At 55.6% G+C, this 22,315-nt stretch overlaps 8 protein-coding genes across 8 annotated transcripts; 3 read left to right on the top strand and 5 right to left on the bottom strand.

Annotated features, from left to right (window-relative positions):
• Positions 1-33: 33 nt before the first annotated feature.
• P168DRAFT_291121 (mRNA guanylyltransferase) lies at positions 34-1,655 on the top strand. Its single transcript, XM_024837348.1, has one exon. It carries the CDS (start codon positions 293-295, stop codon positions 1,487-1,489), a length of 1,197 nt encoding a protein of 398 aa, XP_024691541.1. The 5' UTR covers positions 34-292; the 3' UTR covers positions 1,490-1,655.
• A 215-nt stretch (positions 1,656-1,870) lies between these two features.
• P168DRAFT_305327 (dolichyl-diphosphooligosaccharide--protein glycotransferase subunit OST1) lies at positions 1,871-3,823 on the bottom strand. Its single transcript, XM_024838922.1, has 3 exons — positions 3,338-3,823; positions 2,191-3,226; positions 1,871-2,103 (listed from the first exon to the last, which is right to left on the bottom strand). The coding sequence occupies exons 1-3, from the start codon at positions 3,682-3,684 to the stop codon at positions 1,978-1,980; spliced, it is 1,509 nt and encodes a 502-aa protein (XP_024691540.1). The 5' UTR covers positions 3,685-3,823; the 3' UTR covers positions 1,871-1,977.
• Positions 3,824-4,011: 188 nt separating this feature from the next.
• P168DRAFT_270843 (pseudouridine-5'-phosphate glycosidase/carbohydrate kinase family protein) lies at positions 4,012-6,782 on the top strand (the record flags this gene model as incomplete). The annotated part of the gene is made up of 7 exons (XM_024835232.1): positions 4,012-4,281; positions 4,333-4,541; positions 4,603-4,702; positions 4,753-4,794; positions 4,844-5,074; positions 5,128-5,428; positions 5,492-6,782. Exons 1-7 carry the CDS (start codon positions 4,110-4,112, stop codon positions 6,780-6,782), a joined length of 2,346 nt encoding a protein of 781 aa, XP_024691539.1. The 5' UTR covers positions 4,012-4,109.
• A 204-nt stretch (positions 6,783-6,986) lies between these two features.
• P168DRAFT_328046 (dienelactone hydrolase) lies at positions 6,987-8,559 on the bottom strand (the record flags this gene model as incomplete). Its single annotated transcript, XM_024841309.1, has 3 exons — positions 6,987-7,347; positions 7,401-8,151; positions 8,217-8,559. The coding sequence occupies 3 exons, from the start codon at positions 8,557-8,559 to the stop codon at positions 6,987-6,989; spliced, it is 1,455 nt and encodes a 484-aa protein (XP_024691538.1).
• Positions 8,560-8,883: 324 nt separating this feature from the next.
• On the bottom strand, positions 8,884-9,945 carry fmn1 (riboflavin kinase; the record flags this gene model as incomplete). The annotated part of the gene is made up of 3 exons (XM_024835231.1): positions 8,884-9,355; positions 9,430-9,627; positions 9,829-9,945. 3 exons carry the CDS (start codon positions 9,943-9,945, stop codon positions 9,044-9,046), a joined length of 627 nt encoding a protein of 208 aa, XP_024691537.1. The 3' UTR covers positions 8,884-9,043.
• A 394-nt stretch (positions 9,946-10,339) lies between these two features.
• Positions 10,340-12,625, bottom strand: P168DRAFT_297861 (MFS transporter; the record flags this gene model as incomplete). The annotated part of the gene is made up of 11 exons (XM_024838211.1): positions 10,340-10,400; positions 10,468-10,540; positions 10,593-10,726; positions 10,782-10,893; positions 10,957-11,366; positions 11,422-11,508; positions 11,576-11,608; positions 11,675-11,919; positions 11,975-12,009; positions 12,068-12,177; positions 12,234-12,625. The coding sequence occupies 11 exons, from the start codon at positions 12,623-12,625 to the stop codon at positions 10,340-10,342; spliced, it is 1,692 nt and encodes a 563-aa protein (XP_024691536.1).
• Positions 12,626-13,616: 991 nt separating this feature from the next.
• Positions 13,617-15,650, bottom strand: P168DRAFT_173824 (kleisin alpha). Its single transcript, XM_024832907.1, has 2 exons — positions 15,294-15,650; positions 13,617-15,237 (listed from the first exon to the last, which is right to left on the bottom strand). Exons 1-2 carry the CDS (start codon positions 15,555-15,557, stop codon positions 13,720-13,722), a joined length of 1,782 nt encoding a protein of 593 aa, XP_024691535.1. The 5' UTR covers positions 15,558-15,650; the 3' UTR covers positions 13,617-13,719.
• A 641-nt stretch (positions 15,651-16,291) lies between these two features.
• Positions 16,292-20,596, top strand: pmr1 (Ca(2+)/Mn(2+)-transporting P-type ATPase PMR1). Its single transcript, XM_024841308.1, has 3 exons — positions 16,292-16,893; positions 16,969-19,504; positions 19,558-20,596. The coding sequence occupies exons 1-3, from the start codon at positions 16,789-16,791 to the stop codon at positions 20,130-20,132; spliced, it is 3,216 nt and encodes a 1,071-aa protein (XP_024691534.1). The 5' UTR covers positions 16,292-16,788; the 3' UTR covers positions 20,133-20,596.
• The last annotated feature ends 1,719 nt before the right edge of the window (positions 20,597-22,315 follow it).

Raw genomic sequence — 22,315 nt, 5'->3', positions numbered from 1 at the left:
CTCATCCCGCCATATCTTTACTCTCCATTTTGTCTTGACTTGATCTCTCCACTACGCTTACAATTTTACTGTTCGACTCGGTTAGACTGTTGACAGTCTCTCGTTACACTGTTTTCACCCCACCTGTCGCGCAGTTCCCCGACAGCCACCCGCTCACAGCTCCTGCGCCTGCGGGCCAGAGAGCTCTGTCAAAACTCTCTTCCATCGAACGAACTCTTGATCGATCTATCTATTCACTCGAACCGACCGAACTACCCCACCGAACGCCCTACCTCCCCATATCAAGATCGCAATGAGCAATTCAGTCCCAGACCTCGATGCCGTCGGCATGAAAGCGGAGCCAGGACTGGCGGAACAGTTCCGGCACGAAGTGGCGCATCTTCTCGGACGCTCCAACCCCAACTTCCCCGGCGCGCAACCCGTCAGCTTTTCGTCCAAGCACCTGATGGAGCTTCAGCGCGAAGACTACTACGTGTGCGAAAAGACCGACGGCATCCGCTGTCTCATGTACTTCGCGCGAGGCGAATCCCCCGAAGCCCCCGAGATCCACTACCTCATCGATCGCAAGAACGACTACCGCTACGTCCCGGGCCTGCACTTCCCCCTCCCCAACGACGACACCTTCCAGTCCTTCCACGTCGATACCCTCGTCGACGGCGAGCTCGTCAACGACACCTACGAGGACGGCACGCAGCAGCTCAAATTCCTCGTCTTCGACTGCCTCGTGCTCGACGGGCAAAGCCTCATGCACCGCACGCTGGACAAGCGCCTCGCATACTTCAAAGAAAAGGTCCTCAAACCCTACAACGCGCTCTACGAGCGTTTTCCCGAGGAAAAGGCACACCGCGCCTTCACAGTCGAAGACAAGTCCACGCAGTTCAGCTACGGCATCGAGATGATGTTCCGCGAGATCATCCCCAAGGTCAAGAAAATCCACGGCAACGACGGCCTCATCTTCACCTGCCGCAGCACCCCCTACCGCATCGGCACAGACGAGCACATCCTCAAGTGGAAGCCTCCCTCCGAGAACACCATCGACTTCCGCCTGCGCCTCGAGTTCCCGCTCCTCGAGCCCGACTCCGACGACGAGGCCGACGGCGTCTCTGCCCCTTACCCGGACTACGACGCCATCCCCATCTTCCACCTCTTCGTCATGCTGAACGGAAACGAGTACCGCCACTGGGCGGAGATGTACGTCACCCCTGCCGAGTGGGAAGAGATCAAAGCCCTCGGCCAGCCCCTCGATGACTCCATCGTCGAGTGCTCCAAGGACTCCCAGGGTCGCTGGCGCTTCCACCGTATCCGTGACGATAAGGCCGACGCGAACCATATCTCGACCGTGGAGAAAGTCCTCGAGAGTATCGAGGACCGCGTTACCGAGGACGACCTCATCCGTCTCGCACCGACTATTAAGAACGCCTGGAAAAAGCGCCAGGCTGGTGGTGGTGGTGAGGGACGATCACGATCGCACGTCAACGGAACGATTTGATATATTATGAAAAATGGGGCGAAACAGACAAAAAAAAGGACGGTGCTGGTGGGTAGACTTGGTTTCGTTGATTTTTCTTTTTCTTTCTTTCTTTCTGCGTATCTATAATATTATACTATACTAGACTTTTGCAAGGCGTCGGGCGTTTTCATATGGGTGGTGGGTCCGTGAGTTTTGGACATCTATTATGGACTGGAGAGTTAACCATTACTAGCTACTTACATCTTTGAATTTGTACGATTTGCTGTGTTTCTTCCTTTTTTTAATTCGAGCCACTAGCTAGACGAAGTAGTTGTATGATGACCAACCGGAAGACCACGCCTCTTGTACAGCGTGACGGTGGTTCATATCATATCTACGAAGAGCAATTCAAATATGGGGGCATAGTTTTGCTGGTATAACGAAAGATAAAATTGACATACATAACACAACACACAAGCAGAGACAAATCATACAACTGCTTCAATACATTGCGATTGATGGATGATTTATCGCTTCTTGATACTCACGTCGATTTGGCCCACTGCCCAGGCGGCTATGAAGGTCGCTAGGAGTCCTGCTGTGATGGTTGCGGGCTTGCGTAGGCTGTCCCAGAGGGTGTATTCGTATGTTATCTATTGAATGTTTGCGTTAGTATTATATCGTGATTATGTATTGTGATGGGGTGTGTGGGAAGGGGAGAATTGGGGGAGGGAACCCACCACAAGCTGCGAGTCCCGCGCTTCGTCGGTCAGATCTTCGGCCGTCAGGGTCAGGACCGTGCGGCCCAGAGTGTCCATGTAGGTCTTGAGAGGGGACACCTCGGCGCTGATCTGGTGCGGGCCCGGGAGACCGTTGCTGGTCGACTGGTCGAGGGTCTCGTAGCGGACGTTGTGGGCGCCCTCGGGGAGGATGACGCGCACGACGACCTGGTCGTACTGCACGCCTTCGGGCACTTTCGGACCCTCGAGGAAGGGCACCTTGAGCACGTAGGTATCGGCGGCGGGGCCCTGGCGGAGGAAGCTGGCGAGGTTGTTGTTCCAGCCGATGCGGAAGCTGTAGTTCCAGCCGCCGAAGATGGGGAAGCGCGGGCGCAGCTCCAGCGAGGCGTCGCGGCGGGCCTTCCCTGGGCGGTAGCGGCTGGTCGAGACGTTGCCGATGTCGTCCGTGAAGTAGGGGTCGACGGAGCCGGGCTTCAGCGGGAAGGTGAGCTCGCGGATTGCGGACGAGGGCTGCTGCTGGAAGCTGCTGACGGTCCATTCGACGCGGGAGAACTGGTTCACGAGATGCGAGCCGTTGTTGCGCAGCCAGTAGCGCTCCTCAGTTGCCAGGTTGCCGCCCCAGTGCGACACCTCGAGGTCACGCTCCAGTAGCGACGCGGTGATGACGGGTTTGGTGAACTCGTAGCGCACGCTGACCGGGTACGCGGTGCCCGGGGCCACCTTGGCCGTGTCGTAGGGTCCGTAGGTATAGGTGGTGCCTTGGCGCTCGGGGTCGGCGCCGGACTTGAGGCCCTCCGTGGTGGTGTAGTCGGGCACATTAGTGGTGGGAAGCTTCAGCTTGGTCTTCTGGGTCACCGTCTGGTAGGCCGAGGGGGCGTAGGCGGAGAAATCATAGTTGAGGAACTGCTTGTCGGACTGCTGGATGGCTGCGGGACGGGGAGTGAGCGCGGAGAGGATGGAGTAGGAGATGCCGAGGGTGATCTCCGCCTTGGGAGCTAGCGGTTGAGGAAAGTTGACGGCATAGTAATGGACATCGCTGGAAAGGAGCCAGAGTCAGCTTCGTTTTGCTTTAGTTTTCCCAATCGGACGGCGGCATCCATCGCGCCAGTTCGACAACCGGGATGCGCATTCGCACGGCCATTCTTACCTCGAGGAGCTGCCGACCTTGACGGCCTCTACATCAAACCGACCAGCATCAGGGAACTTCTTGTCGCGCACCTCCAGCGCTCCGACGTGGTTGAATACGGCGGCCGGGAAGGGGAGGTAGTACTCGGATTGCGGCTGTTTATCGACGTTCTGGACGACCACGTTGACGGTCTCGCGGACATACCCCTTGTCCAAATTGGTTGTTCGAACTAGATTGAGGTTCTTAAAGACGGCAGGAGGCTGGAATTCAGGAGACAGCACCGTTTGCACCGTGGGGACGGCGGCGACGGTGGGAGCGGACAGGATAAAGCTGCCGACAGCAGCAGCCACGGCGGTCCACGGCCTCATGGTGGGAATAATCGACCGCACCAGAGATAGATTAAATCCCAAATAGATCACTCTCACCAGGAGAGGATAAATCCACTAGAGAGGAGAGAAGAAAAGGGAAAATGAAGCAATTGGAATGCGACGGGAGGATGATGAGGAGAGGGCGAGTTGAACACTTGATATGCTGAGGTGTCCCGATATGCGGCCTCTATAATGCACCAAACACTATGCCGAATCGGGTAAGTCTGCTATTTGCCAGTTGGCGGCTTATCGATAAGCCCTCGCAATTCTTCTCCGCTTTCTCCGCTTTCTCTCCTCTTCTTCGTTCTCTCCTCCATCTCCTCATCTCCCATTCTCACCTCGCATTCATCATCTCCCATTCATATTTCCCATCCCCCGGTATCACTGCTACGTCCTACACCATCATCACTCTCCTAGACATCCTCATGTTCTCTCTCCGGGCCGCTCGGCGGTTCCCCAAAAGGATCCCTCTTGGTGCCCCTCGACGTCTTCATGGCTTGGCCCAGAGCAAGTTCTTCAACGTCTCAGAGGAAGTTCGCGATGCGGTGGCGGTAGGGAAACCGGTTGTAGCTCTAGAATCGACCATATACACCCACGGTATGCCTTCACCCCATCCCTAGTTCTCGTGCATCTTGTTGACAGCCTCAGGCTTCCCCTACCCCGAGAGTGTCGCTTTGGCAACTTTACTGGAGTCGGTGGTTCGAGCCAATGGCGGCGTCCCGGCTACGATCGGTATTCTGGACGGAGTAGCGCGCGTGGGGTTAAGTGCGGAGGAGCTCATCCGGCTGGCATCCACGGCGGAGCACAAGTCCGCCCTAAAAGTCTCCCGCCGGGACCTAGGCTATATCTGTGGCCTGGTCAGTGCTACCCGGTACAACAACAACATGTGCAATGTCAATGCTAACATCCTGAGTTTAGGGCTTGACGGGCAAACGTCTCCAGGGCGGAACGACCGTCTCGGGGACCATGATTCTGGCGCATTTGGCTGGAATTAAGATCTTTGGTACCGGTGGCCTTGGTACATGACTCTTCCTTTCGCGTCGTCTTCCCAGCTAACCGAGCTTCTAGGGGGTGTCCACCGTGGTGGAGAGAGTTCGATGGATATTTCCGGTAAGTGTGCCTTCTGGGTACTTTCTAAAACCACACTGACTCCCAGCAGCCGACCTCACAGAGTTGGGACGGACCCCCGTCGCGGTGGTTAGCTCCGGCTGCAAGAGCTTCCTCGACATCCCGCGCACCCTCGAGTACCTCGAGACCGAGGGCGTCTGTGTAGGAACGTTTGCCGATGGCCGTGAAGGCGCCGTCGAGTTTCCCGCATTCTTTACCCGAGACAGTGGGTTGAAGAGCCCCAAGACTATCCAGAATGAAGCAGAGGCAGCTGCTATCGTTTGTCAGTGACACTCATTCCATTGGGTTGTCTACATGAAAGCTAATGTGACGCAGACGCCCAATCGCAACTCCCAGTGGCATCGGGTATCCTCTTGGCCAATCCGGTGCCCGTAGAGCATTCGGTTCCCAAAGACGAGATGGATGCCATCATTGTAGAAGCTCTCCGTCTGGCCGATGTGGAAGGCTACCAGGGAAGCGACAACACTCCCTTCGTGCTAGGCAAGATCAAGGAACTCAGTGGAGCCAAAAGCGTGGCGGCCAACCGCGCTCTAGTCGAGGCCAACGTGGAACGCGCGACTCGTGTGGCCGTGGAGCTGTCGAAGCTGGAACAGGCCGACGGAACGCGGAACGAACGGTGAGTGACTTCACTCTCTGATCTGGACCCAGCCTATCCCTAATGTCGAGAGCCACCGTGCAGGCATATGCCAGTGCTCCCAGAATCCCCCCAAGCTGACCAGGCACCTCCAGAGGCAGAGTCGCGGTCTAATACGACCGCCCAAGTCTCCCCAGCACAATCGCCCCAGACCGACGTGCTTGTAGCGGGGTCCCTCGCCATCGACCTGTCCTGTGACTACGCGCCTCTAGCCGGAGAAACCAGCACGACGCCCTCATCGCACACATCGAACCCTGCAGTGATCACGCAAAGCCTAGGCGGCGTGGGCTACAACGTCGCAATCGCATCGCACTACCTAGGCCGCTCCGTACTCTTCTGCAGTGTCATCGGTGACGACCTGAGCGGCCGGGCTGCCCTGTCCGCGTTGCAAAAGGAACAGCTGCCCACGACTGGCATCCGCACGCTATCACCGTCATCAGGTGCCCGCACAGCGCAATACATCGCAGTCAACGACGCCAAGAAGGACCTCGTGGTCGCCATGGCCGACATGGGCATCATGGAGCAGCCCGAGCAGGCCCTCGACTTCGACACGTTCTGGGAGCCCATGGTAGCACAGGCCAAGCCGCAATGGGTCGTCGTCGACGCCAACTGGAGCCCCGCAGTGCTTGCCAAATGGGTGCAGGTCGCCAAAGCACACGGCGCGCGCGTGGCCTTCGAGCCCGTCTCCAATGCCAAATCGCGCCGTCTCTTCGGTGCCGCCGCCGCCATAAAGCCCACGGACACCGTCCCAAACCACGCCGTCGGTCTCGCCGCACCCAACCAGTTCGAGCTGACGACCATGTACGCCGCCGCGCGCGAGAACGGGCTCTTTGAGTCAGACAACTGGTGGCACGTTATCGACGCCATGGGCATGTCGGCAGCGGGATCGCGCGACCGGCTCGTGGCCATGACCTCGGCGGCGCTAGTCGACCAGGGCATCCCGCAGCAGAGCATCCAACTGCTGCCGTTCATCCCGTGTCTGATCACCAAGCTGGGTGCACAGGGCGTGCTGGTCACGCAGCTTCTCCGGCCGGGAGATCGGCGACTGACCGCGCCGGAGTCCGCGCCGTACATCGTGTGCCGCTCACTGTCGGAAACGTCGCCTATCGGGGGTGTGTATCTGCGTCTGTTCCCGCCCGCGGCGCTGCTGTCGGACGAAGACATCGTCAGTGTTAATGGTGCGGGTGATACGCTGCTGGGCGCGGTGGTGGCCGGACTGTCGGGGGATGTCGCGCGGACGGTAGAGGAGGTGATCCCGCAGGCGCAGGAAGCGAGTGTGCGGACGCTGCGAAGTGCTGGGGGGGTGAGCCGGGAGATTAAAGATCTACAACTGTAGCATTTTACTTTGAATTTGAATTATACCCAGTTTACTATATTCATCAAGATCTATGGTGCCGCAACAGACATGCTCTAGATATCTAGCTACTACTAACATCAGAATCAGCTCACGCTCACATGTATCACCATCCATCCACCCCCTACTCATTAATCTCTATCTCACACCCAATCCTCCAACTCCAACTCCAACTACCACATCCAACTACTCCTCCAACATCCTCTCCACCCCCTCCACCCCAACAACAGGCAACCTCTCCACCCCTTCCGAGCCGCGCCTATTCCTCCCGATCGCCCTAAAACCCCCGGGAACAAGCATCGGATCCAAAAGTCCCACCTGCACAAGCACGCCTGCCTGATCCCAATAAACCCCCAACCTCGCCATCCGCCCGCCCACAAAGCTACCCGTCATAACCAGCAGCACGCGCACGTCCTTCCCCGTCGGCGGCACACCAGGCAGCATCCAGGGGATCTCCTCCGTGTGTGTAAATGTGAGTAGCAGCTCGTCGACGACGCGGTCGACGCCTACTGTGCGGGAGAGGAGGCGCATTTTCTGGCTGGGGGCCCTGCGGGGAAGAATTCGGAGGCGTAGAAGGAGGCGATTGTGGTGGTGTTGGACCCGCCGAGCATTGTGGGCGAGCAGTCTATGTGTGGGTTGAGGTCGAGGAGGTTGGGTTCCGTGTTGTTGGTTGTTGTGAGGGGGGGTGGGCCGGAGCTTGTTGAGCTGAGTCGGGGTTTGGGGACGGGTGTGTCCGTGTCGGTGTCGAAGTCCTCTTCGTTGGTGAGGGTTAGGTTTATGGGGCCGTCTGTGTTTGTGGTCGGGTCCTGGCCCCGGGGCGTTTCTTGCAGCTTGCGCCAGTATTGTTCCCAGAGGTCTTCGATGTCGGGGGTTGTCCAGGTGCTGCCGGGCCAGCCGAAGCCACGTTTGAGGCACTCGAGGGAGCGGGTCCATGCGAGACGGGCGCTGATGGCGTCGTAGGATGAGGGGGAACCACTGGAGGATGTGGACTCGGCGAACCCTGCTTCCGACTCCGGGTAGAAGAATAGATGGCAGCGGTGGCGCTTCTTGAGCGGGTGCGTGCTGTAGTCGTCCCAGAGGGAGGGCTTCTGCTGGCCTGGGAGGTGGATCTGGATCGGGAGGAGCGAGAGCATGTCGTAGGAGGAGGCCGTCGCTGTGGAGGTTGTCGACGCTGGGAAGACGGTGGGCGGCGGCGACGACGCATTCGTTTGGTAGGGACATAGCCAGTCTTGTTGGCCGGCGGGGATGTCCGGGTAGTAGGTTGCTAGGGCGCAGAGGCGTGGGAAGGGGTTTGTGGATGTTGTGGATTGGTGGTGCGAGCAGAGGAGGTGGTAGGCGGGGCGGTTGTATGCTATCATATCGAGATTAGCCCTATCTCTCTATAATCTATATGTATGTATGCGGGGGGATACACACCAACAACAGCGAACTTCTCCCCCGGCTCTAGATCATCCTCCCGTTCATTCAGCAACTTCTCTAGTTCCTTGCGATTCTTCTCCGGGCTCTCGTTGGTATCGACGAAAGGCAGATACTCGACTTTGAAGCCCTCCGCCTGGAAGCGGTGTAGGATGCGCGTGTCGAAGTCCTGCGAGCTGGAAGTGACATATAGACGGCGCACGGGGGGCTGATGCACGGAGGTCTGGGTACTCCTTCTGCGCTTGTCGGCGGGGTTTAGTGTGGGTGATTTGGATAGTGGCTGGGTAGAGTTGGTGCTGTTGGAGCTGCTGCGGCGCCGAAAGTGCTCGCGGAGACGATTCATTGCGAGGGCATTGATTGGGGGTCAATGTGGGGGGAAGATGAAGAAGTGTAGGACGGTGAGGGAAAGTATAAAAAGGAGGATGAAAGACAGTTGGGAAGAGGAACAATAAAGATATAAAACCAGAGTCTGATGGGTGCCCTACGGTAAGGCTGGGTAAGGCTGGGCTGACGTCGACGAGTGCTCCGCCCAGCGGCCTTGTCCCGCCGCCTTCCGGGACGGTCTTACGGATACAATCAAGCCAAGTGCCAAGGACTCCGCCAAGGACTCCGCCAAGGGAGCGGAAATCCAGTTGTCTTGGGTTATGCGCTGATGCATATGCATGGTCCCCATTATGATGTATCCTATGCTGTATATCCCCTCCTGCCAAGTGCCAAAGGCTCCGCCAAGGGAGCGGAAATCCAGTTGCCTTAAATTGATGCGCTGATCTATATGCATGGACCCCATTATGATGTATCTTCTGCCGTATATCCCCTCCCGCCAAGTCTTAAAACTCCGTCAACCACCGGCGCCAACGCTGCACCTTCTCCCCTACCCCCTCATCGGCATCTGCATCCGCGTTCAGATAACACACGTAGCCCGGCCGCCGTAAGCTCTGTCGCGCCACCTCGCAGTCCACCCGGATGTCCTCCACCAGCGCCTCCACCGACACGTAATCGTATTCCGGCCGGATGTATCCCAGGATCAGCAGACGCAGCGGCGTACCGTAGAAATCGGGCAACTTATGGAAATGCGTGGGGCCGGAATCGACCTGCGCCGTGGGTGAGGGCTCCGTCAAGCGTGGCATGATGTGGATTTCCTAATTGTATTAGTCTCTCTTTCTCTTACCCTTTTTTCCGAGAAAAATAAAAGAAAGGAAAGGAAGAAACATACAATCGACTTCGTCTTATTCTTATAAAAAGGATTATACCCAATACTCAACACAGCCGGCAAAACCGTCGCCGACGCATTCTTCCCCTCGTAGGAAAACTGGCGCGGATCGAGCGCTACCACGCCGTAGTATACTCCGACGTCGAGATCGGGGTGCTCGGATAACCCGTCTGCTGGAATATTCGCTGTCGGAATGCCAAGCTGATGATCGCATAGCCATGGCCCGTTAGCTCTCAGCTGGTTATGGGGATCTGGGCTGGTCAATGGATGACCTGTTCTTTTTTTCTTTTCTTTTCTTTTCTTTTCTTTTCTTTTTCTTTCTTTCTTCCTTGATTGCTATTTTGTTTTTGCGAAGGAGGGGGGAGAGTAGGGGGTATGTAGGTATGTAGTATGTAGACCAACCTCTTTACTGCCCCGCCCGAACCCTTTAATGACGGGTCCGGAGAGTTGAATAGGATACGGTGGCTCCGGCCCACTGTCAGGGCCGGCAACAGGGTCGCGAGGACGGTCTGGTCGCATTTTAATGGAGTAGGGAGTGTATCGAGGGGAATGGAAGGAGAGGGGTGGATATAGAATGATAATGAGGGGATGGAAAGGAAAGTCGGGGATCGAACGCGGCAGAAAACGGCACTATCGATAAGCGTGGGGCCCTGATTGGATGGGGCTCCACCGGCCGTGAGGTACATCGTTTCTCATAGTAAATCGTAGGGACGGTGAGGTACCTTGAGCAATCTCAGGATGTACAATATTTTGATATTTCTATTAATCTACAAGATGTACATAGATCTAATATGGGTGATAGCCAACAATACCGAGTACAAGTGCGCCTCTCAACAGCACACGAACAGTCCAGTGCTACGTCACTGATATCGACACTGGGTGTATCCCTATCAACAAGCCAGCTGGTAGATTTCTACCGATGGGCGAACCGGCTATGCTTGCGAATTCGGCTGCCGTAGCGGAAAAACAAGTATCTGCAATCGCATCGTGAGCCAATCTCATCGCAACTCAGAAACAAGAATTCATAGAATAGGGACTTACGGAAATGGTACCATGACAAGCGTCAGAAAAGCCAATAGCGAGGTCGCCCAATGATATCCAAGATTGTTGTACACTGCAGACGTCATTAGCACATATGCTTCTCGGTTGGGTCAGACGTATCCTACTTTGAATTCCAAACAGCGGAAACACTCCAGCAAAGCTCGACCGCGCGAAACTGTTCGCTGCCAGAGCACTTGCTGCATAGAGCGGATACGCATCGACCAAAAATGTGAAAATCCCGGAGTATACAAGAATTGTCCTAGGGTTCCATAGGTCAGCATCTGTCGTTCGTTTTCCTCGTTCATGTGTCTTACCCAGCTCCGAAGAACACGCTGCCGATGATCGGCACAATCCAGTGGACGTGTGAATAGATTGTCCAGGCGAACATGAACAGACCGATGGTGACTAGAGGCCCACCGAGGATAGCTGGGGAAGAGCGTGCGTCAGTATAATTATACTCCAGACATCTGACGAAATGAATGAACGCACCAGGAGGAAGCCGCCACTCTGGCTGATATTTTTCCGTCCTGCCTTCATCTTTCTCGTGTTCAGCCTCCAGACGGGCATAAACACGACGCCAGAACGGATCCGACGAGATGGCGAAGACCATGCCCACGAAGAGTCCGAGGAAACAGAGTCCGCGCTGCCACAGCTCGAAATGGTATACGTTGCCAAAGACCAGTTGGAAGGCGCCGAAGAATAGATAGAGGATTCCCAGCAGAATAGCCGAGAACAGACAGAGGTTCAAGCACATGGGTTCCAGGATCAGAAGCAGCATGGGTCGGTAGGTAGATCGTAGCACTGTCCGTGCTACGGATCGATGGAGCCTCTCGATCGGTGCTTGCCACCGTTCATCACCTGTCTCCTTGCGACGTCTCTGTGCCTTGCGTCTTAGGAGTCTAGATGGTGGTGTTAGAATTCTACGTACAATCGTCATCAGGGTCTATCACTCACACAGGATGGTACGTCTCCGGGACGAAGACAATGATCGAGACGAATAGAGCGCCTGTCCAAATGAGAAGCACGTAGAAGGTCCAGCGCCTAAACCACGTAGTAATTAGTACTGCTAGCCATGTTAACTCGCTAATAATCCAAAAAACCCACTTACCATCCCGTAAACTGGTTGATAAAGCCACCAACCCTATAACATGTATCAGTCACTGCAACGCCACGGTAATTCAACGTAGAGAAGATAAGTAGAACATACAGCGGTCCCACCTCAGGCCCAACAAACGGAGAAGCCGTGTAAATCATCATGGGCGCACTGAGTTCATGGCGAGCAAAGAGATCACCAACAGTACCACCCGCAACACTAAGAAAGGCACTCCCAGAAATCCCATTGAAGAAACGGGCTATGATCATTGTTTGAGTATTTTGAGCCACAGCGCACGGAATCAACCAAATCAAGAAAAAGGCGAAGGAGATGATGTAAATATTCCGTCGGCCATAGAACTGAGACACATTAGGGATGTTCTCCTTCCCGCCTTTTCGAAGAAGATGTGCTTACCTCTGAGAGGGGCGCCAAAAACAGCGGACCAAGACCTGCAGGTGTTTATATTAGTTCGAGCAGTGAGTAAAGTAGATCAATAAGCAAGCTCACCAAGTCCCCAGATAAAGAACGACAGTCCCAACGTCGCGACCAACCGGGAACAGTGGAACTCCTCCGTAAGCTGGTCGTAAGTCATAGTATACATCGAAGACGTACACGTCCTGCACACCATCAGACACCAATCCAAAAAGTCCTAGATAAATCACCATCAACTTACACACAGAGAGACCCCAACGAGCAAATGATCACAATCAACCACCGTCTCGGCTTACTGAAATTCCGCGGACAGCTCGGGTCATTCTCGTCCCAGTCGACGGTAAAATCAGCCGCCATAGCATCCACATCCTCTTCCTCATCCGGTGACTTCTCGCTGACCCGCTCGTCGCCCGTGTTGCAGCTATACCCATCATTCAACGACCAGCTGCGCTCCAGGGGCCGCGACGACGCGGAGTGGAGCCTCTGCATGCGGTCTTCATGGGTGGCGTGCGGAGTACTGATGGGCTCGAAGGCTGCGTCACCCTCTCCTCGCTCCGGGGAATTGATTCGCGTGCTGTCTTCGGAGTCGCTCTTTGAGTCGCTTGTGGATTGGCTGTCTGCTGGAACGGGCATGTCCGCTGGAGTGGGTAATGCTTGTCCCGGCGGGGACGAGGCGTGCGGAGCTGCGGACATGGTGGACTAGACTTGACGGACTCAAACGGCGTTCAGTTCCAGGCGGGACTTCCTTTCCCTCCCCTATTTCCGTGAAAATTTCCTGATGTTTTTTAGACCGAATTGAGTTTATGGGACGTTGATTTAGGATCATGAACGATCGTCCCGCACCCCGTAGCACCTCGGAGTTGGCGGGGATTCCGGAATCCAGCAAAGCTTAACCAGTCCAGTCAAGCGCAGAGCTATAAGACAAGAAATCAGTGACCACTTGAGGATTAAGTGATCAGCATGAGAGAGGAGAAAGAAATAATTCTGGGAGGGGTAGTACTAATGACAGCTCGGACCCATTATTCATACATAGTACAAGCACGACTCGGCATCTGAGAGGACCGACAGCCGATAGTCCAGACGTTGGAGTCGTACCTTTAGTCATAGTGACCCCGAATCCTTTGACTTAGTGGATGGATCCGAATAAACCGGTTCAGCTAGCTTTAACTTAACCAGACATCATTCCTGCTGGAGATATGGAGAGATGGACTAGCTGATTGCCGTTCATTCATGCATGATCCATGTGGGAAAGAAAATTCCCGGAATGGCGTCACCCACGTGGGAACCTTAATTGCATTAATTCTGACAATGATATACTTCTACTTCTATACTTCTATACTTCAGTATGATATGTCAGTCCACTCATCGATTCCATTATTCACGTCTATAGTACTGACTACCAAGGTAGTGCCTACCCAAGTAATAAAGCTAACTAAGTCCATCCCCATATCCCTCCTATCACAATCCACCGAAAGAAAAACATCGAAGGAAATCAATCCCAACAACCAATGTAGCAGCTGAGCCGCCAGGTTTTCGTTGCAAAGCCCTAAACAAGTCACCCAAACACCGGGAATTTGAAACAAAAGTAAAAATAAATGACCCGCATCCCAGATACAACGAAAGCAGAGACATACAATCCAGGGGAAAAAAAGAAAAGAAAAGAAGACACAACAGAGGGGGGAAACATCAAATCAAACATCTGTACAGGAAGAAAAAACCGTCACCATCTACACAACCTGGGTCGACTCGTTCTCGCCGCTGCCAGTCTCCTCGGCCCAGGCGCCCCAGAGAGCACGCTTGCCGCGGATCTTGAGCGGGCCGCCGACCTTGTCCGGACGCTGATCGACCTGGACGGCATCCTTGGTCGCCAACACCAGAACCTCGAAGAACATCTTGGTGGCATCTGCCTTGGACGCCTTTTGCTCGGGGAGGATGTCCTGGAACTTGACGCTCTTCTTCTGGTCCGCCGCGGATTCGCCCAGGCGGTCGCGGAGCACGTGCACGGCATGCTTGGTGCCCAGGGAGACCGGGCCGCTGTCTGCCGGTTGGATGGTGTCGTCGAAGGATTCCCCGGCGTGGTCCATGGCGTCGTCGTCGCTCAGGTGCAGTTCCCGGTCCTCCTCGTTTCCGGGGAACTCGATCTCCGACCGCGGGTGCAGCGTCGAGTCCATGCCGACACCCTCGTCCACCGGGACGAGAGCCTCTTCATCGCCCAGGTCCAGGGCGGGAGCGTTGGCCGCCTGGATGTCCATGTCCGCGATCCCGCTGTCCCGCTTCCGCTTCAGCTCACCGGCCTGCTTGACGGCGTCGAAAGATAGCAGATCGCGCAGCTCGGGGGCCCAGCCACGGCCACGGCCACCACCGAGCACGTTCGACACGAAGTCGCCGTTCTTCTGCATGTTCATCAGGGTAAGCAGGACGGGGTCCCGGGGCAAGAAGGATGCTGGTTTCAGGATGCTGGTGCGATCGGCCTGCAGCTCCTTCATCTCGCTGCGGTTGTAGTCGGTGTGCTCGTCCAGACCCATGAGGACCACCTTCCGTCGTTTGGCGCGTTGCGCTTCCTGGGCGACAACCTCCTCGTCGTCCTCCTCTTCCATTTCGTCTTCGCGCACGTCCTCGTCGTCCTGGCCCTGGCGCGCAACCTCCCGCTCCATGTTCGTCATCTCCTCCTCGGGCATTTCGGTCATAACACTCTCGTCGTCGCCGTCGGAGTGGTGGTCCAGCCCGTCAAGCATCGGCTCCGCATCCATTCCGAGATCCATCGCATCGTCCAGCAAGGGGTTGTCTTGCAGGCCATCGGTGCCGAGGTCCATCTTGAGGGGGGCATCGTCCTCGCCCAGGTCCAGCGGCAGGTCGACGTCGTTGAACTTGCCCGCGTCACTGAACAGATCCTCTTCGACGGGGCGGGGGGCCGGCGCATCTCGACCCATTTCCATGCTGTAGTCCACGGCCAGGGGGGTATCATCCTCTCCGATATCGATGTCGACCAGAGTGTGATCTTCGAGGCGTGCGGGTTCCTGGGAGGCCGAACGGCGGAGGCCAGAGTCGGGGAGCAGCTGGCTGCCGAAATCCATCGACGAGCCAGGTCGCTTTCCCTCGGGTTCCAGGTTGAGAGACTGCGGCAACAGCAGGGACGAATCCAGGTTCATGAACAGGTCAGACTCGGTCAGCACGTCGGGGAGCGTGATGCCACCCGGGGCCACCACGGTGGTGGCCAGATCGTTGTTATTCGTCAATCGGAACGCCTAGCCCAGAGTTAGCAAACGATTCTATTCCACAGCTCCGCGATGGTGATCCTCACCATTTTGATCTTCATCAGCGCTTCATTGCAGTCGTCCAGGAGGTAGCGCGCCTTGCGGCTGTAAATCCGCACGACACCCAGGAGCAGCTGGCCACTCAGTCGCAGGGCCATCGGGGCCTGTCCTTGGTCGACGATGGCGCTGACACTCCCTTCGATATCGGACTGCAGGATATGCGACTTGGACAGTTTGCGCTCCAGGTTGGCAGACAACCAGACGCGGGCCAAGGGGCCCGTCTTGGACAGCAAGGTCTCGGAATAGAACATGGTGATGAGTTGGGTCTCGGTCGACCAAGAACACTCGCATCCAACGAAATCAATCCAAAAGAACCCGCCCAACGCGGGGTGTTCTGGGGGTCGGTGGAGGAGTCCCTAGCAACGCCGGTGTGATGACGCGCCGGATGCTGACAACAGAAAAAGGGATCGCCGACAGGACCCTCTTTGATGATGACGGCTAATGCGTCAAACGATCACGATCCCAAAAAAATAAAACACCCACAAGTCGCGTAGTCGAAGGTGAAGAAATCGAATTCGATAAGGACCCACCAAAAATCGCGAGGGTTTGGGTGGACACGGAGGGACAGGAGAAGCCAAGCGAGAGGGGTTGTTGTTGGTGGTAAATGGGGTGGTTGGCTGGGAGAGAGTTTGGGAAGTGGGAGAAGGAGAAGCGGCCGTTTGTGGTGGTGAGAACCTCAGGTTTCAGACAGAATGCAGCGCGTCTGACCGTACGGTACGGTATGGTAAAGAATGGTTGCCAGGTTGCCCAGGCGGACCAGCCTCCCGCGTGACTGTCTGGCTGTGATTGGTCGGTTATGTGGTGGTTGGGGTCACGTGTAGTATACACGCTAGACCCGATGCGGACAGCTCGGGTTAACATATATCCCGGTGCTAGTCTCCATCTGGACTAGTGTTCCCCGGCCAGGCAGCGAGGCATCAAGGCTGCTTGAGGTCAGGCTGTCAAGATTGGAACTTCGATGTATAGAACTTCCAACATCCAACGTCCATCTCCTGTTTAGCTCTCTCCATCTTTCTGTCTTGAGATTGATCACCCTGCCACTGCATTGCTGCTTCTTTTCCGCATTATAGTCGACTCCCTCCTTGCATCGTCCGCCTCAGAAGCTCCGCTTGTTTACAGCGGCTAATTACGGACAGTCTTGCCGCCTTCCAGACCCTGGACCAGAGTCCACGTCTTCTTAGTCTCCCTCTTCCCTGCACTCTTATTTGATGCATCTGCAGCCTGGTCGCATCTGAGAACGTGGCGTCTCGCAATCTCACTTGCCCGGATCTTTGATTTTTCCTGTAGACTTGATTTTGATTCGATTGTGTTGCCTGGTCTTTTTTCCTTTCCCTATCTCCCTCCCTCCCCCTCCTACCTGGATTGCGCTTTTTCGAGCTCAACAAAAGCTTCTTCGCATTCGAGTCCCACTCCAGCTTGACGGGATGATACCGGGTGGTGTCTGAATTGGCAGACTGATTCCCTTTCGGCAAAGCATGAGAGATGTCAAGATCCGCAACGCCTGCGCTCCCTTTGCATAATGCTCAGGCTTCCCCAAGACCGCGTTCGACCACTCCCGCCGGACTGGCGAGCTCGTCGTCTCCGTCTGTAAGTGCGGTCCGGCCTAGTACCTCTCCGTGGCCTCTGTTACGTGTACTAACCAGGCGGTTACTCCCCGACTAGACTTCCACCTCGACATACTCGCTGCTAGACCCTGAGGAAACCGCCGAGCGCCTTCAAACCTCCCTCCTTCATGGCCTCACCCCGGTCGAGGCCGAGATCCGATATTTACGAGATGGACCGAACGAACTCCCCCACGAAGAACCGGAACCCCTATGGCTTCGCTTTCTCAAACAGTTCCGCGAGTCCCTGATCCTCCTGCTCCTGTCGTCCGCCGCCATCTCCTTCTTGATGGGCAATTACGATGATGCCGTCAGCATTACGCTTGCCGTGACGATCGTTGTCACCGTGGGGTTCATCCAGGAGTATCGGTCGGAGAAGTCTTTAGAAGCATTGAGCCGTCTCGTCCCACACCACGCGCATCTAATCCGCGACATTCCTACCCCGGACACGCCCGTGGTGGCCCACCCAACCGCGCCCACCGGCGCCGTTGAGGAGCTGGAAATGCAGGAAGTGGGAAGCCGGAGCCCTGGGGCGGCCTCGGCGGCGCTCAAGGCGGCCTCCACCGTCCCCGCCAATGAACTCGTGGCCGGGGACCTGGTCCTGTTTGCGGTGGGGGACCGAATCCCGGCCGACATCCGGATCACGACGGCCACCGACCTGACGGTCGACGAGTCGAATCTGACGGGTGAGAACGAGCCCGTCGTCAAGTACCCCCATGCGGTCCGGAGCCCGAAGAACCTCGCAGTGCATGAGCCCAAGATCGTCAGCCCGCCTCGATCACCGTTCTACGACGCCCCCGCCACCGGCGCCGTGGGCGCGGATATCCGGTTGAACGAACAACACAACATCGCGTTCATGGGCACCCTGGTCCGGTCCGGATACGGACAGGGCATCGTCATCGGAACCGGCGCCAAGACCGAGTTCGGCAGCATTTCGGCCTCGCTGCAAGAGATTGAAAGCCCCCGCACGCCCCTGCAGGTGTCCATGGACCGTCTGGGTCAGGAACTGAGCTACGTCTCCTTTGGCGTCATCGCCCTGATCATGGTCATCGGGTTGATCCAGGGCCGACAGATCCTGGACATGTTCACCATCGGGGTGTCCCTCGCCGTCGCTGCGATCCCGGAGGGCCTCCCGATCATCGTGACGGTGACGCTCGCCCTGGGCGTGCTGCGCATGGCCAAGCGGGGGGCGATCATGCGGCGTCTCCCCAGCGTCGAGACGCTGGGCTCGGTCAACGTCGTCTGCAGCGACAAGACGGGGACCCTCACCATGAATCACATGACGGTCACCAAGATGTGGCATTTCGACTGCGCGGATCCGTTCGAAGTCCACCACGACATCAGCTCCTTGACGCCGGGGCCCGCCGCTCGCACGATCCTTCGGGTCGGCAACATCGCCAACAACGCCCGGCTCTCGCGGGTCCACGCGAACTCCCCCGCCAGCGCCTCGTCCGCCGCCGTGCTGTCCTCCACGGACGACCGGGCGTCGGGGTCCATCCGCAGCCGATGGGTCGGCCAACCCACCGACGTGGCGATTCTGGACCTTCTCGACACTTTCGGGGAGGATGACGTGCGCGATCGGATCTGCGCCCGCGTGGCGGAGACGCCATTCAGCTCGGAACGGAAGTGGATGGGTGTGATCATCGGCAGCGGCACGCCGGGTGACTCGATGTCGCTGGCCTCGCCCGGCGGCACCAACATTGCATACATCAAGGGCGCTCTGGAGCAGGTCTTGAAGCGGTGCGACACGTACCTGACCAAGGACGGGCGCGAAGTCATCCTGGACGAGCCCCGGCGTCAAGCCGTGCGACACGCCGCCGAGCAGATGGCCTCTGAAGGACTTCGCGTGCTAGCCTTCGCCAGCGGAGCGGTGCGCGACCTATCACGCGGACGCCCTCTTGGCAGCCGATCGGCCACGCCCCATTCGGGGACCAGCCGCAGTGGCAGCGGCAGTGACAACGACGACCAGTACAACGGGTTGGTCTTTTCTGGATTGGTGGGGATGAACGACCCGCCACGAAAGGACGTCCACAAGTCCATCCGGCGCCTCATGGCAGGCGGAGTGCGGATCATCATGATCACGGGCGATGCGGAGACGACGGCCGTGGCCATCGCCAAGCAACTGGGGATGCCGGTCAACGACACGCCGGGGTCGCGGCAGGTGATGAACGGGGAGGATATCGACCGGATGAACACGGAGGAGCTGGCGCAGGCGATCGCGTCGACGGCGATCTTCGCGCGCACGAGTCCAGACCACAAGATGAAGATCGTGCGCGCGCTGCAGGCGCGCGGAGACGTGGTGGCCATGACTGGTGACGGGGTGAACGACGCGCCGGCGCTGAAGAAGGCGGATATCGGCATCTCGATGGGCAAGCTGGGCACGGATGTCGCCAAGGAAGCGGCGGACATGATCCTGACGGACGACGACTTCTCGACGATCCTGCGGGCGATCGAGCAGGGCAAGGGCATCTTTTACAACATCCAGAACTTCATCACCTTCCAGCTGAGCACCAGCGTGGCGGCGTTGAGTCTGGTGTTGCTCAGCACGACACTAGGCTTCAAGAACCCGCTAAATGCGATGCAAATCCTATGGATCAGTACGTGACCATCCCCCCCCCCTGCATTCTAACATCACAGCTAACCCCAACAGACATCCTCATGGACGGTCCCCCCGCCCAATCCCTCGGCGTCGAGCCCGTCGACCCATCAATCATGCACCGACCGCCCCGACCGCGCACGGCACGAGTGCTCACAAAGCCCCTCATCCGGCGCGTCCTCACCTCCGCATTCATGATCATGCTGGGAACCCTCGCAATCTACGTCTACGAGATGGGCGACGTCGACGACGGCGTCACCCCCGGAAAAATGTCCCGGGTAGTCACAGCCCACGACACAACCATGACCTTCACGTGCTTCGTGCTCTTCGACATGTTCAACGCGCTGACATGCCGCAGCGAAGGCAAGTCCGTGCTGCGCGGCGAGCTGCCGCTCTTCGGAAACAAGATGTTCAACTACGCGGTGCTGGGATCCCTCGCGGGCCAGGCGTGCGTGATTTACCTGCCGTTCTTGCAGAGAGTGTTCCAGACGGAGGCGCTGAATGTAGCGCATCTGTTCAAGTTGGTGTGTATCTCGAGTTCAGTGTTTTGGGTCGACGAGGCGAGGAAGTATTATCGCGTTGTGCAGCGGAGGAGGACTGTGGGAGCTGGGTATAGTATGAATGTTTAGCTTAGTTTCTGGTGTATATTCCTGTATAGATGGGGGAGAAGAAGAAGAAGAAGAATCGGTGCATAGCGGTTGTATATGAATGATAATAAATAATGGAGATACGTTATGTTAGCCTTGCACCTTACTTCTTCGGAATGGTCGAGACAATGGATCGTCAATCAATCGATGGATCCTCCCTCCCCGCACACTAAGTAGTCTCCATCCTTGCTGCAGGATTAGTCCCATCCGAACATGGCATCATATCAGACCTAGATTGTGTCTGTACCGGTCTCTCGGGGACGCGCCCCACTTACGAGAGGGGGTCTTAGTAGGTAGGTACTGGGTAGTGCATTAGGTATGTACTAGGTGGCTGATAAGATGGATAGACCGGTGGGTATGGAATCGAGACTAGCTGGGGTGTTGGTATGTGGGGTTGATGTGTAGACGTGGTGGTGGTGGTGATGGTGGTGTATATTAGGGCGACGGAGTATACTAAGTATATATATTTCATTGTAGGTCTACCTTGGTATTGTTGGGGATATCCCTGTAGTACCCCATTAATGAGAACCAGATGAGAGGAATAATTATTAAGTATGTATGACAAGTGACATCATTTAATCAGTCACTGTATGCTTTCCCTCATGTCATACTAGGTATGCACGTGGTATATCATATCCATACTGCGTGGGACTGATTCCACAAGGACACGAGAGAATCCATGAGAAGGACCGTGACCCACTGGTTAAGTAGGTTGTATGAGCTAATTACCTAGTTGGGAGGTCGTACCTAGGTACTAACTACAGTGGTAGCTGAAGTGTTGAGTAGGAGGTATGAAACCTATCATGATTTAATAGTGGCATGGATGTCAAGGGATTGGTAGTGTGGAGAGGAGGAATGTGATTGGCTGGTGGGGGATGATAAGGGTCCAGGGGTGGTGGATTTACGTATATATTATGGGTATGTAATTTTATTATGTTTATTACTATGTTCATTACTATATTTAATTAATTATTATGATAATTGGGAATTAACTGATGTAATCCTACTAGTAGATATTGTAGTAGTAGCTGAGGTAGGTAGTAGTGGTAGAGAGGTAGAGTCATAGTCAGTAGGTCCTAGGTAGGTAGAGATAAGCTCCTAGAAATCCCGAACCGGTCGGAACAGACAGGAAACAAGTGGAGGGTGATTGGTTCCCGAGCGGCGTCGTTATCAGAGCCTCCCATTGCCGATCGACCATCATGTTCCGATCCACTGGCCGGTGGAGTTCCAGACCCACTTGGCTGGCAGTGGCGTTGGGACCTTATCGGGGGTTCTCATCCAATCATCTCTTCCTTTTCAACGTAGGTATCTATTCCTCTCTATCGTGGCTCTACCTATACCTCTGGTAGTGGTAGGTAGGTATGTAGGTAGGTCTACCTACCAGGCTATCTACCTATCTACTACAGTTACTAGGAGGTAGTAGATAGGATGGACACTTATCTATCTATCAGATAGAGCACCCACATACCATTAGAAACGAGAATATAAATACAGGTCAGTTGTCTCCAGTTTAGCTCGATGTCAGAATAGTCAGAAAATAGTACAGTGTCAACCAAACTAATCAATAGTTTCGGTTTCATACTGTTTCATCGCTCAAACTATACTCAATGGTCCCGACACTATGGACTGATATGGATCCAACTCTCCTGAGTGGACTTTCCTCATACTTTTATGATATTCGATCGATATGATCAGGATCATTATATTGATGATTATAATGATGATCCTGATTGACTATAGAAAATGGATCCTACCGAGAGAATCGCCACGAGCGGTATCGGCAGTAAGAGACTTCCATCCAGTCTTGACCCGGATGGGAAAAGTCGGATCCATTTGCCACGATGGAGTCGGAGTCTTTTACGACCTCGTATCTCGAGTACTTCTGTAAGGAAAGAATAGAGTGAGTGCTATGAATGCCAGAAGGATGAAAAAGAAAGTATAATCTCATCCAGCTCATCAAATCATCCAACTCATCAACTCATCCAACTCAATTAAAAGAAACCCAAAGGGAATGAAACGAGAAGAAAAAGAAAAAAAGAAAAAAGAATCCAAGATAAGCAGTGGGGCTGGACCATGATTGGCCGCTGCCCAGGCCGAGTTTATTTTATTCTATTTGATTTTCCAATTGCTTGTTATCTTGTCTATCTTTCTCTCTATCTGATTAT

This window comes from Aspergillus campestris (genome assembly GCF_002847485.1).
Source record: "Aspergillus campestris IBT 28561 chromosome Unknown P168scaffold_8, whole genome shotgun sequence".
In the NCBI taxonomy this organism is placed as follows: domain Eukaryota; kingdom Fungi; phylum Ascomycota; class Eurotiomycetes; order Eurotiales; family Aspergillaceae; genus Aspergillus; species Aspergillus campestris.
The sequence above is the reverse complement of the archived record's forward strand: the minus strand, read 5'-3'. Positions and strand labels throughout refer to the sequence as shown.

Coding starts and splice junctions, on each gene's coding strand:
- pmr1 (XM_024841308.1), top strand. CDS start 16,789: ATGTCAAGATCCGCAACGCCTGCGCTCCCTTTGCATAATGCTCAGGCT. Junction 16,894..16,968: donor CGAGCTCGTCGTCTCCGTCT/GTAAGTGCGGTC, acceptor CTCCCCGACTAG/ACTTCCACCTCGACATACTC. Junction 19,505..19,557: donor GATGCAAATCCTATGGATCA/GTACGTGACCAT, acceptor TAACCCCAACAG/ACATCCTCATGGACGGTCCC.
- P168DRAFT_305327 (XM_024838922.1), bottom strand. CDS start 3,684: ATGAGGCCGTGGACCGCCGTGGCTGCTGCTGTCGGCAGCTTTATCCTG. Junction 3,227..3,337: donor AAGGTCGGCAGCTCCTCGAG/GTAAGAATGGCC, acceptor GCTCCTTTCCAG/CGATGTCCATTACTATGCCG. Junction 2,104..2,190: donor CGCGGGACTCGCAGCTTGTG/GTGGGTTCCCTC, acceptor AACATTCAATAG/ATAACATACGAATACACCCT.
- P168DRAFT_173824 (XM_024832907.1), bottom strand. CDS start 15,557: ATGTTCTATTCCGAGACCTTGCTGTCCAAGACGGGCCCCTTGGCCCGC. Junction 15,238..15,293: donor CGCTGATGAAGATCAAAATG/GTGAGGATCACC, acceptor ACTCTGGGCTAG/GCGTTCCGATTGACGAATAA.
- P168DRAFT_291121 (XM_024837348.1), top strand. CDS start 293: ATGAGCAATTCAGTCCCAGACCTCGATGCCGTCGGCATGAAAGCGGAG.